Genomic DNA, 20,109 nt, shown 5'->3' on the forward strand with positions numbered 1-20,109 from the left:
AGAGCGGTAGGAGTCCGGCATAAATCCATAGAACAAAGAGATATGATTTCCAATGAGGTGCCGTGCCGAGAACTGAAACTCAGCCTCACTCAAGTGATTCAAGGGTCTTTAAAAGCCTCCATACATAAGGAACCTTGTCAGTTTTTAGCACAATTGTCATTCCTTTGAAAAAGCTGTGTTCTCCATGAGTAGGAGATGCTCATCAACACATCTGGTGTGATGGCGGTAATTGGATTTTGTATGGATTTCTTTAGATCTGTGCTTCTCATATCATTCGTGAAGGCATGCTCCCAGGCTGGTGGTGCATGAACGAATTTGAATTGCGGAATCTGTGATCATCACCCACATGGACAATCCGCAGTATTACACACACATTGAAAAAGTAGAACATTTGCATATCCGCTCAAACGATTGTGATTTCCGTAAGCGGAAATAAAATCACAGCATGTTCTATGTGTCTGCAGACTCCGCATGGACAGCTTCCATTGAAATCAATGGAAGCCGTCTGACCCATGGCCCATCCGCAAATGACATTGCAGATAGGCCACGGGTGTCCGCGTACTAGCCTAGCAAAGGTGTAGGAAAAACAAATATTTGAAAAAAAATCTGTACTGTGCATGACTGCAATACAGAAGAAAACAAATACACGGGGTCGCCAGCCGTGGTCAGGGATGGATTCCACTGCGGGCTCCCACATGCGGAATACAACCTGGTCGTGTGCAGCCGGCCTTATTTCAACAAGTTATGATTTAACCATATATAATATTTAGGCTGGGTTCACACAGGGCGGATTTGCCACGGAAATTCCGTGCGGAATTTCCGCGCAGCAAATCCGCCTGCGGCCGCTAATCTCGGGATTAGCCAGCCATGTGGACGAGATTTCTCAGAAATCTTGTCCACACCGGACGGCCAATCCGCTGCGGTAAGTCAGGCAGGAACCGCGGCTGCGGCGATTAATTGAAAACTATACAGAATTCAACCTTGCTGTTGGGAAGTCTCATTTTACGTGACTCATGTGCATCGATTTTTCTGGAACTTCATGACTTTTTAAGGACATTCACATGAAAATATCAAGTTACTGAGATCTATGGACCTTGGCCACTCCATGGAATCACTGCAACCGGTTTGTTAACCCAGAAACCATAAGGCCTACTAATCCCTATATATGGAGACTTTTTCATCAACCATACCTTTCCTAGCAGTTCTCTTTGTTGAAGGCATCACTATTGTCAGATAAGGTCTATCACTTTGCGTAGAGAAACACAGATTTTACATGTATTCTCTTCAAAACAATTTAAGCAGACTGGTTGGTTAATAGATAACTTGTAGTGGCTGCAAACCAAGTTCTCCCTAGCCGACTTATTTCTTGCAGTCATTCACAATGACAAGATTTTCTTTCTGGGCTCATTTAGAGGTTCAGTGCTGGAGAATTTAATTTGCCAGCTCTGCTCTGTTGGTTATTAATTTCATAGGTGAAAATATATAATTAGGTAGAATTAGCAATTAAAGCACATCTCTCGATGAACTATAATGTAGGAGTACAGGTTCTACCTCATAACTACACCCAACCTCAGTCCTGCCAGTTCTTTATAGATTTGCAACTAATTAAATTATAATTTACATTGTGCCTTTTACATCATACATTTTGTCCTTATGTCCGGTGAATTAAAATCTGAGATATCTGTAACGCTGTATGAATTTGTTTTACGTGAGTTGTCTTTTCATGATACGTCATTGAACTATTTTCCCATTGTTTGGTCCAAGCGGGATAATAAGGAAGTAGTCTTAGCGTTTTGTAAGAGGTAGCACTTCAGCCGTTTTCTTGTACTGTATGTCATAGGGAACACATAGTGATTAAGTAATAATCTTCAGTCTAGTCATGAAAGTAATTTACCAATAATATACAAAATAAGTTATTACATGAAACTAAGCTTTATTGTCTTAAAGTATGTTAGGCCATGTTCACATCTGCATTGGAGGTTCCATTCGGAGTCTCCATCACAGATTCTATTACATTACTGAAAAAAGTAGCGCAGCAAGTAGAACTATTTTTCCTCCAATTAAGTGCCAGATACTACCATATAACACGAACCCAACAGAACCATAAAATGCTTAAGTCATTTTCCCAGTTTCCTTAAATCAACAGGTTAGTCTCAGTGTTGATTTCATACGTATGCCACATATGTCTATTAGGGTGGCCCATGGAGATATGGCAAAAAAGGAAGTGGCAGCTATACAACAAGACCTCTTCCCAAGTTAGGGTGAAGTTTTAGCTGTAAATTCCAACTGCAAGAAGGTGCTCAAAACTGATGTAGATTATGAGAAATGGAGCTTATGTGCAAGATTTCCAATTCTGTAAGCTACAGCATTAATATTGACAGTTTGCTCTTGCAATAGAACCACCATACTTTAAAACATTAAGTATTGACAATGGCATTTGTCCCGACAATCTACACATTTGTGCCGTTCCTACAAAAATACCTCCAAATATATGAAAATAGGCAACATTACTACACAAATACTTGTCAGTCAGTGCTTAAGGACTGGACACAGACTTCTTGGTAATCTATATCGAAACAGCCTTGGGATTTGCTTCCACGACTTGAAGCAACAGTTATTTGTCTTCTTCATCATTGGTAAAAAGTCTGAAAATTCACGGTCTTTGAGCCCAACCTCGTTGTAGACATAAAAACCTGAAAATCTGCCCAAATAAAGGTTTGCTAAAAGGAAAAAAAATAGAAGGTGTCTTGCTTTGTAGTTGAAAGTTGAGTTTTTTGGGCCACCCTAAGTCTATATTACCCATGACTAAAGACTGCTACTGCTGAAATGTGAGTAATGTGTATTCAGCTACAGTTATAAAACTCCATCTTATTTTAAAGGGGGTCATCTAACAGTACAACACTTTTCGGTAGCTGCTTTTACTTTCTGTAGGCTCTATGAATTTTATCCATAATCAAAGGAAACACTCCGCTTTTATCATTCTGCAACCTTTGATAGCATTATCATTATGTGAGCGCCATTATTGAGAGGCTACAAGAGTTAGAGTCAGAATAAGTTAGTATAACATTTCAAGTGGTGTAAAATAAAAATGTCTGCAAAATGCGTGGGGATTGGAGATATCCAAAGAGCAGGACAATGGAGTTTCTAAAGAAAGATTGAAGTGTTCAATTTCTGCTTGATGGCGGAATTACACTTGTTTAGCTTTAGTTGGAGTGCTCCTGGATTGCTCATCCACAGCACATGCCACAGTGCTATTCAGTCACTACATTGTCATTTTGTGATGCAGTTGACAATTGTATAGAATTTCTTAGGATTTCTGCTAACTGGTTTATGATGGAACTGTTCTATTGTGTTTGCCAACTAAGGCTCTTCTACTTTCTATGTAAATGGTAGGAGTAGTAACACATTTGGTAAGCTGTCTCCAGTTGATGGGAACCCCTCCTCAATAGGCTGCCAACGTTTACTTGTAGCTTGATAGGTTATGCAGCAATCACAAAGAGCCAGAAGCTGAAGGATCCAGGAGTGAGCCTGTCAGTTGCTGTGCCCCTGCCACTGGACATGCAACTGCAATGCAGATGACACATGCACTGGTCATGCTGGGGCAGAATCCATCTCCAGTGTGTGATGTCAGAGTGCAAGGTGGCCAAAGAAGGACACAACCTAGTGATGCTAGACAGCATTGCTACCATAGGCTGGAAGAACGGCACACCAACTAGAGATGGGGATTTTGCAAATAAACTGTTGTGATGGAGATTATCGCCCAATCAGCCTAGTAGGCACATCATTGTGTTAGCTGAGAGATCTCCATATATTTGTTTTAGTAGCAGTTACAGCATGCTTTAATTGCTTCACGCTAATAGTATATATAACATATACCATTATGTGATATATTATATACAGTATATACATTAGTTGAGTCAAAGAGACCAGTTCCTAGGCAGGGCTGCTCTTTTCAGGGTGAATACCCTGCTTTCTTGTGGGGACAAGCCTTGGGACAAGAAAGGGCAAGTATTAACCCATTTTTCACATGATTCCAGCTATTCTCTGAGATTTTTATGGAATAGATTTCTGTGGGTCAACCTTTGTAATAGCAAGCACCCTGCTCTCCTGTAGTGGCATTTTAGAGTGAGTACTCACCTCCAGCCCCCTCCCCCCCCCCCCCCCCTGTCCATCCCCATTTGATCTTTTTCCCACTAATCCCTGAGGTCTTTTAAGCTACCGTTTTGGGGGTTGAAAATTTTCTACTTTCTTGTAGTGGAACAAGAATTCGCCCCTCTGTTTGTTGCCACACAGCCCCTACACTTTGGAGTTTTGTTTTATAGGTTCTGCAAATACTTTGATTTCTTGTAGGGATGATCAGTAAGGTGCTGCTGGTTTAGTAGTGGTCTGTTCATAAAAGAAGCATTTCGAGCCATAGAAGTAATACTTTGTGAGGGGAAGAAAGGTGAGTAGATGGGATTAGATGGGGTTAGAGGCATCTTGGGTCAGACATCTCCAGAATTACCCTCTTAAGATAAATATGGGCAATTAGAGCTCTATGATTTTGACCAAAAGCTGGATTTTCAGTTTTTCTTCTGAATTTGACTTCACTGGATCTTCTGAATAAAAAATATTGAGTTTCACCATAAAAGCCAATAACAATAGACACAGTTTGCTAGGAGAGGACTATTAAATGTCTCTGAAGTTGTCAGTTATTTTTAGGAGGGTGTTAAAAAAGATCAACCATAGAGTTCAACTTTAAAAAAAAAAGTTCTCTTGTTGGATGAGACCAAAAATTAGATTAAAAAAAACGCCATTTATGTGATAAACCTAATACAGCACACAAGTGAAAGCAAACCATCCCATTGTTAAAGTGGTGGTAGCATCATGGGCGGACAATCTCTGTTTCTCTACAAAGAATACTTTGGTAGATAGAGAAAATGAATGAAAATAAAATGTGAGTAAAAACCTGCTGCAGTCTACAACACAGCTGCGATTGGGGAACTAATTGTTTGCCATCTATGTATTTACTCAAAACATACTGTAAATGCAAAGCTACACAGGAACAGATTAAAAAAACATAATGTCGTAGAGTGGTGGAGTCAGACCCCAACCAATAGACAGCCACCGAAGAGCCTAATTAAGTCCACAGTGACTCAGTGCCGTTACACAATAAAGTTAATTTTTAGACACCATACCTATTTTACTTTTTTTTTTTTTTTCTTAAACTAAGGTTCAAATCATCACTGATCATACATCTTACATGAAAACTCACATTTTGAATAAGAACAATTAGGAAATAGTATATGTATTTTGCAATATAAACCAATTCCCACCAGTTCAGAGCTGACAAACATTTTAGAAGATCGGCAGCAGAGTAGTAATTCCTAGTTCATAAACAGAATCACATTTGCATTCTTGCAGTGAGGACCATGACCAAGCACAATCACCATGCTCGATTCAAGAAAAAAGAAACATAGCATTCCATTGCAGAAAAAAACATAAGTTTTATTCTACATACATGTCCAGAGGTTTGGTGAATAAAGCCTATGGTTTTTTTTTCAGAAAAAGTATTCTTTTTCTTCTTGTCCGGTTGATACATCAATTTGAAGCCTTTTCTTTAGCTCTCCTGTCCATCGACAACCCAGCTAAACCACATATTTAACCCAGCCACTATATACAGGGTTACTATATATCCAATGGGCCTCATAGGCAAAACCTAATGTGTTTTTTTTTGTTTCCTGGTAAAGGTAAGGTAAACTTCCCTGGTGCAAGCACCAAGTTGTAACCAACTCCTTGGCAGACTGTTTTTGCGGGGTGGTTTGCCATTGCCTTCCCCAGTCATATTTCCCCTCCCAGCAAGCTGGATACTCATTTTACCGATCTAAGAAGGATGAGTCAACCTTGAGCTGGCTACCTGAACCAAGCAGGATTGAACCCGCAACCTTAAGGTCATGAGCGAAAGTTTAGGACTGCATTCTGCTGCCTTAACACTCTGTGCCTCACGAGGCTCTACAAAGTGTAGGGAATAGCTAATTGATCTTCAGGTCATTGAGCGGACAAAACATTCAACAAATTTGTGACAGCATAGCATAAAATAATCAGTATTCCCCTAGATATACAAACAGACTGTGTACATAACCACAGATAGTTAAATGTTTGTGATATATCACAAAATGAAGGTAAAGGACATATGACACAGACACAACGCTATCACTTAGATGACCGTCTGCAGTAGTACTCTATAGAGCAGAGGTTATAGCCACATGATATTGCACTTTTTTGTAAAGTTGTGTGTAATTTAATCATTCAATCCAGATTCAGATGAAGTCTACAGGTATCTTCACGGCAGGTAACCTTGGCCAGAAGCTACACTCATCTAGAAGTGAAAATATTCCTGTGAGCACGTGGCGACACCATAGCTACGGAAAGCTGAATGGACACATAAGAGATATCCTCCAGAACACGTCGGAGATGTTTTGGTCCATTCTACTTTCTGTATCCATGTTTAATTACTTTTTGTCTACACTGTGAGGCAGAGTTGAAAATCAAAATATGCCAGAATTCTGGCATGCACTACATTAATTAAGGGGTTGTCCCGCGAAACAAAGTTGGGGTATACACTTCTGTATGGCCATATTAATGCACTTTGTAATATACATCGTGCATTAATTATGAGCCATACAGAAGTTATTCACTTACCTGCTCCGTTGCTAGCGTCCTCGTCTCCATGGTGCCGTCTAATTTTCAGCGTCTAATCGCCCGATTAGATGCGCTTGCGCAGTCCGGTCTTCTCCGTGTTGAATGGGGCTGCTCGTGCTGGAGAGCTGCTCCTCGTAGCTCCGCCCCGTCACGTGTGCCGATTCCAGCCAATCAGGAGGCTGTAATCGGCAATGGACCGCACAGAAGACCTGCGGTCCACCAAGGGTGAAGATCCCGGCGTCCATCTTCGCAAGGTAGGTAAGAAGTCACCGGAGCGCGGGGATTCGGGTAAGTACTATCCGTTTTTTTTTTCAACACATGCATCGGGTTTGTCTCGCGCCGAACGGGGGGGGGGGGGGGGGCTATTGAAAAAAAAAACCCGTTTCGGCGCGGGACAACCCCTTTAAGGGGCAGAATATGGCCTAGAGGAGAGGGGCTTGGAATGAATGTGCCACATTGTTGCAAAATTTTGGCAAACGAAATTGAAAGTGATAGAAACCAAGCATAAGGGGGCATAAAGTTACATAAAAATGTGTAAGGGTGTGCTTCTGAACTTATCAGAAAATGTGAACCACTGGGAAAAATTGATACATTTACTTTAGTTAAAAGCTGGCTAAAATTAAGACCATATAAATACATTTGAGTATTTTTATTATACTTTCAGTTACAACCTAATCAAGTCTCAATCTGCTTTCCTTGACATTGTAACTGCTGGTACTGTGCATTGTCATGCTCCCTTCCTGCTTAACAGTCCATTAAGATGAATTGGAAACAGAAAACTTGACAACCATTGCTTGTTTCACGGAGGTTCCGTTAGTTAACAGCAGTGTTATATAATGCGATGTTTTAGTGGTGTTATAAAATTTTCTCTTCAGTGTTTTAGACATTTTATGTAACATTAGAGTAATGAATTCTCCATAAATGACTAAGTCACACTTACCTTTATCAATGTTCTCGCTCGTTTAGTGGCCATTCTTTCTTCCACCTGTCGCTGAGTAGCTGCAGATTTTGTTGTGGGTTTAGATTCAGATCGGCAACAGATTTCAATTGTTATATTTGAATTCAATTGAAAGAGTGAAATCTGTTTCAGATCTGCAACAAAATCTGTGGCAAACGACGTATTAACACAACCTAAAATGGAAAGACACAACATAACCACCAATATTTGGTGAGACTACAGGCTTATTCACAGGAGCGTTTTCACGGCCGGCCAATATATGCTACCATCTTAGCTGTCCTCCCCCTTACTGGCTCTCTGACTCTCTCCTCCCCTCCGGCTGTTTGCTAAGCTCTGCCCTCATCCTACCCGTCCTGTTGCTGGCTGCGGACAAGGGGTGGGAGCTTAGCTCCGCCCCCGTCCTGACCCCTGCCATTGCAAACAGCCAAAAGTGAGGAGAGAAACAGAGAGTCGGTAAGGGGGAGGACAGCTCAGATGGTAGCGTATATTGGCCTGCCGTGAAAACGCTCCTGTGAATAAGCCCTGGGTCTAACTTTGTTGACACTCAAAGCTGTGTATTATATAGTCAGAAAATAATGTTATAGAGTTAGAGACACAATATCATATGATGACCCTTCATAAGACTTTTATAGAAATACACTTCAAATTAATTTTGAAGTTAAGTTTATTATCAAGAATACCCCTCTGATCTGATTACAGATAATTGTTATTCTTTTTTTTATGTGGTCACTTTATCAGAGGCACCCAAGTAGGATTACTCAGACCGCCTTTGGGCTCCACAACCTCAGTCATTTGTTGTGACATAGAGTAGATTACATTAGGTGTTGAAATCATTCTGCAGAAATACTGGGGGAAAAATGGAGTCCAAACAATGAAAAAAAAAGAGAAAAAATACAAGATGCAATTCTAAAGGTGCTTTTAGATGGAACGATCATCGTTCAAAACATCGTTCAAATGAGTGAAACTGAACATATATCATTAAGTCTAAACACAGGCTAATGAGTGAACAATAAATGATAATCATTTAATTTCCGTTCTTCATTCATTTTATGCAGGCATAAAAATCATCGTTGGCTCGTTCACTTATCGATCGGTTTGAACAGCGCTCATTGGGTCCTTCTCATACTCTTATACAGTGAATGTGAAAGACTGAATGATAAACAGGCTACACAAAGGAATTAGCTAGCGATGACGTCACTCACTCGTTCAAAAGATAATCAGCTTGTCTAAAAAGGCTCTAATTGTAGTTGCTGGGTTACAGGCACCTGATAAGGCTGAAATGCATTTTTCATTGTATATTTATGTAATTTTGCCATTCATTATCTTTTTATCCTGGAGAGTTCTTAGAAGAATCTAAAGTTGGCTTTTGAGCTGGTGGTACCATTAAGTGATATTTTTTCTGGATTCCGGCCTTAGAAATATTGAAATATTGGACTACAGTAGGTTATGCCAAGAAAATATTCTGTAGTGATTTCAGGCACTAGGGTGGAACGTTAGGTGTAGCAGCCACAGGTCTGGAGAGTAGTCAGGGAAGAGCCAGGAGTCAGCAACAGGAGGTCTCAGTTCACAGTAGAGCTGAATGAGGTGAGTAGCGTAGTCAGAAGAGAAGCCAGGGGTCAGCAATGGTAGGTCTCAGTTGAATAGCAGAGAAGCAGGCAAAAGTAGAGCTTGATCAAAGCTTGGAGCACAATAATCATGCAAGGTACTGGGGGAAGAGCAAGGCTTTTATAGGAAGTCCAATTGACACGTAGGGTGGAGCTTAAACAGGAATTGGATCAGGGTTACAGGAACAAGGTTGAGTTTCAGAAAGGGAACTATCCAAGGGATGGATAGCTCAGTCGAGAAAGCTGCCAACTTTCCCTACACTGTTACTTTACCGCCACTGGCCTGAACAGCTGACACATTGCACTAATTTCTCACCCTCCTAATAACATGGTGGAACAGAAATCTGGATTTAACTAAGCAGGCAACATTTTTCCACTGCTCAGTGATCTATGTGTTGCACTCTTTTGCCCACTGCAGTATTATGTTTCTATTTCTTTTAGACAACAATGGCTCTTGAACTGGTCATTTGTTGTTATCGCCCATCTATACTAAAGAATGACAAGTTATGTGATTACACCAAGAGAATTCACTTTTGGTGAATTTTTTACCTAAATCACACGAGTCTTGGCATACTTTCGAAACCGTCACACAAGAAAAAAAGAATGGATTTGGAAGTTGTAATCCCTTCGCCCCGATGTGCACGTTTCGCCCTTAGCTTTGTCTAGGGGGTCAAGAAATGTCAGAAACTAGAAACAGCCCTATAGTTTCTATACCTCCCTTTTGAGGGGGGTTTCCAGCTCAACATGGCCCAGTCTCCTTTCCCATTGGGTAAATCTCCCCACAGACACAGTCACATTAGAAAGGAAATGGTCACAGCAACTTTCTTTCCTATAAAGACTTGGAAGATGAATGGAAAAAATATATATTTGCATTGTAGCATTGGAATAAATGATTTGTTATTTTCCACTTGTTTTTGTGTACATTACAATCAGTTGTTATGGCCTATTTGGTAATCTGTGATTGGGAAGGGTATGCACACTGTCATATAGTATCTGTCACTCCTGAGCCATTTGGCAGTGTGCAGAAACAATATAACATTTTGACCTCAGTTTATGCACAGAAGCTGGCATTCATCCGCTTTCCATCCTGAGATAATGTCTTTCTGTAATAGGCTTATTATACTACATTACTTCTCCAACAGTGGAGTAATACAAGAGGTGTTTGCAATTATTTGATATACTACATGTCCAAATGAAAACAAGACTCATGTAATTGCAACATCTAGTATTAATGATAATTAATAATTAACTTAAAGCTGTAAACTTTATAAGAAAAATATGTAGCTGGAAATAAACGTCAAGTAATAACACACAGATATTACATAATGTGCATTCAGTTACATTTATAGCACAGGTAAACACAAAAACAGAATTTACAGGCTTGTAGTTTAACCCTTCCATGACCAAGCGTCACTGATGCTCCTGTGTCCAGGTCATATTCTGCAGCTCCAGTAAACTGACTTTTCAAAAAAATCATAACTTTAAATTTTTTAGGTTGATATAGTTACATGAGGGCTTGATTTTTTGCGGGGTGAGTTCTGTTTTTCAGTGGCAACATTTAAACGTACCATATAAGGGTGGCTTCACACAAGCCCGTGTTTGTGCATACATAGAAGTGTACACATGTGCACACCCCTGTACGCGCAAAAATACACGTGTATGCAGGTGCACACTGTCTTCAATGGAGCCGCGGCTGCTGCCGGTGGGTCTATTGAAGGCAATGGTCTACCGGCACCCCATAATTGTTTTTCAGGGAAGGACTTTAAATATTAGCCCTTCCCTGAAAAACAAGGCAAACTAGTTTAAAAAATTTAGAAAAAAACACATGCTCACCTTCCTTCAACTACTAGGGGCTCAGCCGCGTCCTCTCTGAGCTGTCCCGCGACTCTGCAGTGCAGTTCTTTGAATAGGCAGGGAATTCAAATCCCCACCTGCTGAAAGAGCTGCTTCTGATTGTTACGGTATCCTACCCGATGATACCCCACCCTGGGTTGCCCTAGAACTTACCTGCAACTCCTGTCCCTGCCTACTTGCCTCCACTCCTGGCTAACCCCAGGCGGGCAACTGGGTGGCAGTCCCTGCTCTCATTAGGGACCGAGAGGGGGGACTAGCAGACCAAGATGGAACAGGGTAGAATACTGATAAGAAGGGCAGATGAAGAATGGACAAAAGGTTTCAATAAAGACTTATGGGGGGCTTCAGCATGGAACATTCGGTCATCAGAGGTCTGACAAAATTTAAATTAATCAGATTGGCAGCAGCCCCTGAATCAATAAAGGCTTGACCGGACCGAATAAAATTCCGGAAGCCAACCTGATAAAGCACCAACCACTTAGGGAATACCTGTGATCCTAGGCGATCCCCCCAACAATCGCCTAGGATCTGTAATTTTTCCGGCGGTTCAGACTGATTTTGCCATTGCTTCTGTGGACAGGTTGCTACCCGATGTCCGGCTTCCCCACAGCAGAAGCAAAGACGGTGAGTCATCCGGAACTGTTGCCGTTCCCTGGGATTTAGCTGGTCCGCTTCCATAGACTCGGCCCCAGGAGTTGGCATGGGAGAAGTGGGAGCAGGTCTGCAGGACTCCCTAGTTTTACAGGCCTGACGTTCCTTTTCTCTAGATCTCAGTCTCCTGTCAGCCTTTTCTGCCAATTCCATTGCATCCTTGAGTGTCACAGGAGTGGGATGAAAAATATTTAAATCCTTGACAGCATCAGAAAGACCCAACAAAACATATCCTTGAGGGCACCTTCGTTCCAGGACGTTTCATCGGCATACTGTCTAAACTTAGAGCAATAGTCTTCAGCACACTGCTGCCCCGAAGGTAGGGACATAATCAATCCCACCTTCTGGGACTCTAAGCCGTAGGATTCGGGCCGCATCCGGAAATATAGTCTACATGCCTGCTGAAAAACAAAAAACTTGCTTCCCTCCCCGGAAAACACCTCAGGGAGAGGACACGTGGGCTCAGGGATAGATGGGGCAGCAGGAACCTGCGCCAACACCCGTTGCTCCTGGGCCACCATACGACCGGACAGGTCTTCGATCACACCCACTAGATCCTGCAACTGACTAGCAAGGACACTCATAGTCTCCATTGGAGAGCAAACAAAACCCACAGGGTAATTTTAGGGCCCAGTTATTATGTTACAATATCCTACCTGATTATACGCCAGCCCGGGTTGCCCTAGAACTTACCCGCAACCCCTGTCCCTGCCTACTTGCCTCCACTCCTGGCTAACCCCAGGCGGGCAACTGGGCGGCGGTCCCTGCTCTCACTAGGGACTGAGAGGGGCGACGGGCGTACCAACATGGAACAGGGTAGAATACTGACAGGAAGGGCAGATGAAGAAAACCAACAGGAAATACACGCAGACCGAGGCAGATGGGATAACCTGGCAGATCTAGCAAAAGCTAACAAACAGGGTACTGGCAGAGGCAGGATGCTAGCACACTGAACAGAAACCAATACCTGGCAGTGAATGGACCTCACTGCCAGCCTTATAGGGTGGAGAGAGGGAGGTGGTTACCACCCAGCAGAATCCCATAACCAGGTGCCCGTGCATAGAGCTGCACTCACAGGTGGGCGTGCGCACGTCGCCGCCCGAACCCACAAGTGTCAGAACTGACACTGGCATTTAAAGGGTTAACAACCACAATGAGAGTTTACTCTGGTTGTAGCTGTTGCCGGTGGATGTCGGCTGTTAGAGACTGATGATACCCACTGTGTATAGAGCGCGTTTGGCTCAGAAGCCCGCTCCATACACAGCATATGCAGTAGATGGCTGTATTCATGCTAACTGGACAGGGTATGTGCAGTTAGGATGTATACAGCCATCTGTGTGTCGCGAAAAAGTTAAAGTGGTTGCAAGCGCAAAAACATCACTAAAAGAAATTCAAAATAATCATAGGTTGTATTTTTGAATGAGCGTGACATCATGTAAATCATCAGTTTTTTCTTTATATTCTGACAGAATTTCACAACGTGTAATTTCTGCAATAGACACGTGAAAAGGGACGAGCACAGGCTGTGAAATGACGCAGCTCTCTCCTTCTCTCTCAGCAGGAAGTCACAGCACAATCTCTAGCACTAATTATCAGCTGCATTACCTCCAACCAATTAGTTGAATCTACCTGAATGCAGTTTTTTCCACATGCCTTAAGCGGAAGATTTTATCTTAGTGCTAATTTTCCCCTTCCATACTAAATAAGTTTTAGTAATAGTATTTAGTCAGCAAACACTTTTGTGATGGTTTGCGGTTTAGATCAACAGTGAGCAGGTCTTCCTTTAGTTTAAGTATAAATGTATTTGCACAACAGCTGACTTTCTACTGTGCTCATTAACTGAAATGCATTGGTTTAATGCTTACAACCCATTTAAACTCCACTGCTATTATTTTTATGGAGATACATTTAAAGCGCTCCTGATTACTGAACACATTTTCTAAAGTATAGCAGGCTTTTCTTATGCACTTATTTGCTAATGTTTGTACCGTTTCATGATTGAGGGTCCATTCACACATTGCAGAAATGCTGTGAATTTGTTGCGGAATTTCTACAACAGATCCGCAGGAAAGCAGCAGGTTACAATTGCAGTAGAAAATTTTTATTTTTATTCTACATGTGAACAGGATTTGCTTTAGCCCTCTTTCACATGGGCGACAGCGGTATCACATCTGTGTTCTGTGCGATATTGCTGTGTTTTCTCATGGCGATATTGTTATTTTGTGTTGCGACAGAGTCGTGCATGGCACTACAAAGTCGCGCTACTTTGTAGCCCTCTTCTGCCAGGATTTTTGGGGGGCTTGAAATATAAGCCCTACCCTGAAAATAATCCCTATCTGCAGTACAAAATAAAAAAATACATCACCTAACAGCTGCTGTGAGGTCGACCACATGTCTCCTCTGCAGCTTCGGCAAACTTGCTTCCTGGCTTGAAAGTTCAAAATCCCCGCCTCCAGGAAGCACTAGCTTTCATTGGTTCTCGAGCGCCACGGCTCAGCCAATCAAAACCAGCGATTGATGAACCTATCACAGCCATTCAATGCGATGTATGAGTCAGGCATGCAGCGACATTCTGGCCAAATGGTTAGTAAACCCAACATAATCTGCATACATGCACACACAAACACACGTGTTGTAAAAGTAGAGGTAGAAAATGTGGATGCTGAAGACACCGTTTCTGCAGATCTGTCTGCCTGTGAATGCATTGAACAGCCTGTGAAGATAGCCCCTCCTCCAAGCTAAGAAAGCATCCCAGCATTCAAGTTACTACAAAAGCTAAATACCTAACAACAGGCAGTGGGTTGCAGAGGGCTGAAAGGGAAGCCCCTAGTGGTTCCACTTCAAACTTTTAATAAAAGTATATTACAAGAATGATATGACCCACACACATGCAAACACAGGCTATTAGATGAGCAAAAGTTGTCTGAAACGTTAGTGCCCTTTTAAATGTAGCTGCCAATTACGTTTAAGTTCCTTATAATATTCATGCCTATATAGGACGTACAGGTACTATATACAGAGCAGGGATGTAAGTTTATGCTTATCATTTAACAGTACATAACCGCTATCCTCGCCTTATCTATTTAGAGAATAAAAGCCCTATTGATCGTCCTTTTCACTCTATGAAAGATGAGGAAAACTTGTAACTAACTTAAATTAAGTGGCACTCGCTAGTTTTTACAACAACCCCTTTGGCAATTGAATCTTTAGAAAAGTCCTAAAAAGACAGCTGTGTAGATCTTGCAGAGTGAAATCCAAATCAATAAAGTTAATTCTTAACATAACAAGACAGGGGTAATGACTAAGAACAGGTAGGTTTGTGAATTTGTTCTTTACAATTAATTAGTGTCTTGGCTCTTACATTGGGTAGATGATTTCAGCGAGCATATATTGGTTTCTCTGGAAGAATGCATTACATACAGTATATAAAACCAGTGCTGTCTATGTAAATCACTACTTCTTTTCCTACCCGTAGGCTTTAATTACAAGGAGAAATACGGTGCTGAATCATTTTTGATTATTGTATTACATATCCTTATTTTTTACTAAAATGATATACTGTCTAGAATGTCCAAATGGAAAATCTTTCCTAAAGGATATTATACTTACGCTAGATGATTTACTTGAGAAAGTACCATATATTACTTTATAGATATACCAATCAGCCATAACACTAAAATCACTGATGGGTGAAGTGAATAATATTGATTATCTCATGACATTGGTACCTGTCAAGGAATGGGATATTTTAGGTAGCAAATGAACAGTCAATTCTTGTGTTGAAACCTAGAAAATGGAGCAAATGTAAGGCTCTGAATGACTTTGGCAAGGGCTAACCAACTGGGTAAGAGCATTTCCAAAGTAGTAGGTTTGGCAAGATGTTCCCAGTAAGTCAGTGTTTCCCAACTCCAGTCCTCAGGGACCCCCAACAGGTCATGTTTTCAGGATTTCCTCAGTATTGCACAGGTGATGTAATAGAATGGAAACGAGTTGTACAAATTATAATCATGACTTTATCTCTTGAATTCCCAATTGATCATTTTGTTGCATTCATCCCAATGCAGCAAGTTTAGTGTTGATAATATAATGGTTTAATAGGATCTTGAGGAAAACTGTCTGTTGTAGGGCCCTATTATTCAGTAGCGTCAACAGCCTATTGTAGCACCTCTGAAATATAGTTTAAGGGAATGGTTAGTATATTAGCCACAGTGATTATACACATTCGCCACCAGTAAAGTTGTATAAGAGATATAAAATGGATCCTTGTGTATGAAGTACTAGGAAAGTATAAAATACATTAACCCTTTCAAATCCACTGTCTGACATCTAAAGACATTCTGATTGAAGGCTGTACAGCTTCGATGTCGGAAGATGTCCGGCAGGGTATTCTTACTATATATTACTGGCCGCTCTGTTGTCGGGGGCCTCTCCCGCATGTCCCATACCGCAGTACTGGCTCTAGCCAGCAGATGGCGTCATTGTATAATTGCAGAAAGAGAAAAGCCCCCTAGGAAACCCTGAATCCAAAATTGGATTGCAAAGGGTTAAGTATCTCGTAGTGAAGTGGTTGGCATATGACATAATTGACACTGACCTTACAAAGACTCTCTATGAAGATCTGACATGATCTAGTTAAGTTCTCCTTGGCTACTAATGGATGTGCCACAGCAACTTGCTAGGCCCACATTTGGTAAACTTAGAATTGAATCAGGACAAGCCCATTCATTCTAGAAAAATCTTTTTTTTATTAGAACCAAATATTGATTCAGCAGCAAATATAGGCCTCTTGGCTACAAAGAAGATATCCAACAATAGAACCCTTTTGTAAGTCAGATTCATCGTAGTGGATACATTTGAGAGCATATTTAGGCATCTCATCATTGACAACAAGAGCCACTTATTACAGACCTTAGCAGGCTTTCCATTTCCTGGATCCTCGCCATCAGTGTGGTCTTCTGATATATTATTGACATCCCACAAGATCCTACTGTTGAAATCCTCTTTTTAGTACATACAGTACACATTTTGTATAACACAGTACACATAGACATTGACTCTACACAAATGAGGTAAACCAATGCAGACTAGATTGACTAGTGGTTTTATCTGCAGTCATAGTTCTCTTATGTTTCCAGAGACAATAACATAAGTCTTGGATATAAAAAGTCAATTGTTATTTTGTATTCCCCAAACTCCTCCTGATTGTGCCTGCTGCTTCTGCCTCATTCACTCGATGTCTCCTTTGGTTTTTCTCATCTATCACATTGCTCATTCTGCTTCGTGTTTAAGTCATGTGGCCCTTCCCATTGCTTACATTTTTAGGCCTGCAAACAAGGACCTCCTCCAATTGTATCTTACTATATCCTCGAGAAAATAAAGTCACCAACATTAATATCCCTCTGATGAGTTTTGGCTGATGATTTCTATTAGTTTTACCTGCTGTGATTATGTCATTTTATGCAGCTAGTCAAGTGGGAGAAGGTTCATACTCCATTATGTATTAACACTGCATGACATTATCGAATTCAACTTGACTTCATGCTTACATTCAAATTTGATGTAAGGACTGATGATTAAAAGTCCAATATTACAAATTTTATGCTGTTTTGGGGAATATAATTATCACAATATCAAAGTATGCGATTTCCACCCGAATTCTAAAAGAAGGACAATGAAGATCCATATTTGCCAACTTATTCCATTAAAGATGAACTCAGATAAGTCTTCATGGAAGGTCTCTGGGGAGGGGAAAGAAAAGAAGAGCTAGCTGTGCTAATAATTCCAGACAGTCTACTAGAAATAAGGGGAATTTTATTATTTTTAGACGAAAGTACCGTAATTAAAGGTAAACATGCACTTTAAAATGAAGCACTGCTTTGGAAGAACCAAGACTTAAGGTCCAATTACACGGGACTAGAGATGAGCGAACGTGTTGTCGTTAAGAGCAATTACTCGATTGAGCAGCGCTTTTTTTTGAGTAACTGCCTAATTGGGCGAAAAGATTCAGGGGCCGCCGGGGGTGAGCGAGGGGTTGCAGTGGGGAGTGGGGGGGGAGAGAGAAAGCTCCCCCCTGCTACCTCCTGCTCCACCCCACCGCCCCCCGAATCTTTTCACCCGAGTAGGCAGCTACACGAAAAAAGCGATGCTCGATCGAGTAATTGTCCTAAACGAGCACGTTCGCTCATTTCTACATGGGACGATTATTATTATGCTGGAAATAGTGAATTTAGGCGATAGTCATCTTGTGTGAATGAGGCCAAAAACAGGGCAAAGAGCAAGAACTTGCTCATTTGTTGGAGTTGCTTGGTTTTTAGCTCATCTAAAAAACAAGCAACTATCAGTCCCGTTTACTGAGAATGGATGTGGGCAGCTGGAAGAGATCTCTGGCTGCTCCGCCTCCATTCTCTGAATGACTACTCCTGTGTGAAAGCACAGAATCAATGGTCGGTGGGATGGCTGTCAGGCACCTATGTGCCCGACAGCTGTCCTGCTTAAAGTGGCCTTCATAAAGATAGATAAAAAGTGGAGATGTCTTTCCATTATTTCCAGTGCAGACCAGAAATGGTGATCTAATTTGTTGCAGTCAGCAGGGTACGAATTACTGAGGAAGTAAGCAAAGATAAGGCTAAACTGCCCACACACTCCCTTTCCACCCTTCCAGAGAATGGCTATCCTCACTGCCCACATATAGTAGTATACCAAAAAGTATTCCCCTTTCCTGTCAGATTTGCAGACCCGGGGAAAGCAGGCTTAAGAAGGGTATGGCTGCTATCCATGCCGGTGACCGTCAAATCGTTGGCTCCTATCTGTGTTGATGACCTGCTTCATGTATGCACAGTCTTCTGTGATATTTTGCTCATGCAACTGGCTAAATCTAGCTAACTTATTTGCTGTTCAGATAACAATAGATTTCTAGTGAAACAATAAATTACTATATTCTAATTTTAACTATATAAGTGGTATGAAGACTCATTCCAGACTTCTACCTTTGCCCCCCGGGTACATACAGTAAAAAGCTCAAAGAAAATCAGCCTGATAGTAGAAATGTGAACTGACCCTTTGACTGCTTCCAAATATGTTAGTCACATAGGTTTTAAGGTTGAAAGACGATGTAAGTCATCCCTCATGCAGAAATTAACTACTGTCCTAATCTTAGAGGAACTAAATTCCTTTTCAGCACAGATATGTCAGAATAAATTCCTGGATCAATACTACATCTAATATATATATATATATATATATACACACACATTCATTGTCAAAAAAAATCAAGCACCTAGAAGGAGTTGTCAGAATGGAATTAAACTTTCTATGTGTGATTGTAACATTGATATAAGAAGGTGATTATATTATCAGAGCAAAAGAATAATTTATTGCAGATAACTGAACACTTGAATGGAGGCTCTACTACCCTGTTGTATCGCCTCTAGCTTGGATACAAGATGTGGTACGGGCGGGCATGGAGGCTCTAGTACTCTGTTGTATCACCTCTAGCTTGGATACAAGATATGAAACGGGTGGGTATGGAGGCTCTAGTACCCTGTTGTATCACCTCTAGCTTGGATACAAGATGTGGTACGGGTGGGCAAGGAAGCTCTAGTACCCTGTTGTATCACCTCTAGCTTGGATACAAGATGTGGTACGGGTGGGCAAGGAGGCTCTAGTACCCTGTTGTATTGCCTCTAGCTTGGATACAAGATATGATGCGGTTGGGCATGAAGGCTCTAGTACCCTGCTGTACTGCCCCTAGCTTGGATACAACTTGTGATATGGGGAGGCATGGAGGCTTACAGGAGGCCACATAAATATGGCAATGTTTCGCAGGCATTCCTATGATACCCTTGCTGTATGCGGCCGAGCGCTATCCTGCATGAAAATACTTTTCGGAAGCCGCCATGAGAGGAATACCTGTGGCTGCAGGATGTCCTGAACATATCTCAGAGCGGTCGTTGTCCCTAGTACCACTACTAGGGGTGACCGACTGTCATTTGTGATGACGCCCAGACCATCACACCAGCAGTGCGGGCAATGAGCCACTCCACAGCAAAAACAGGATTGAGGCACTCAAACCCCATGGGCCCAAAACACGAACACAGCCATCAGCAGTGCCCAAACTAAACCTGAATTCATTGCTGAAGACAACCTGATTCCACTCTGTAGCCGTTCACTTTCATTGTTCATGACACCACTGCAAGTAGAGGCAACGGTGGGTGTCAAAAGCAGTGCAAGTAACATGCGCTGCGACACCAAATGTCCTTCAGCCAAGCACCTGAATATGGTTCTGACAGGCACTGGAGCCTGTAATGATGGTGCCACTTGTCTCTGGATGGCCGACAAAGAAACAGTTGGAGCTGCTCGTGC

General features: G+C 41.7%; 1 protein-coding gene across 4 annotated transcripts in view; it reads left to right on the forward strand.

Moving 5' to 3' along the window:
* The window catches only part of NTNG1 (netrin G1), a 276,714-nt gene that overhangs the window by 204,292 nt on the left and 52,313 nt on the right, over window positions 1-20,109 (forward strand). The window contains exon 5 of one of the 4 annotated variants that reach the window (XM_066594726.1): window positions 9,361-9,373. The exons of the other annotated variants lie outside the window; for them this stretch is intronic. Coding sequence (XP_066450823.1) covers window positions 9,361-9,373 — 13 coding nt within the window. The remainder of the gene's footprint in view (window positions 1-9,360; window positions 9,374-20,109) is intronic. 4 annotated transcript variants of the gene reach the window in all.

The sequence above is a fragment of the Eleutherodactylus coqui genome, chromosome 3, assembly GCF_035609145.1.
Source record: "Eleutherodactylus coqui strain aEleCoq1 chromosome 3, aEleCoq1.hap1, whole genome shotgun sequence".
NCBI classification, from domain to species: Eukaryota; Metazoa; Chordata; class Amphibia; order Anura; family Eleutherodactylidae; genus Eleutherodactylus; species Eleutherodactylus coqui.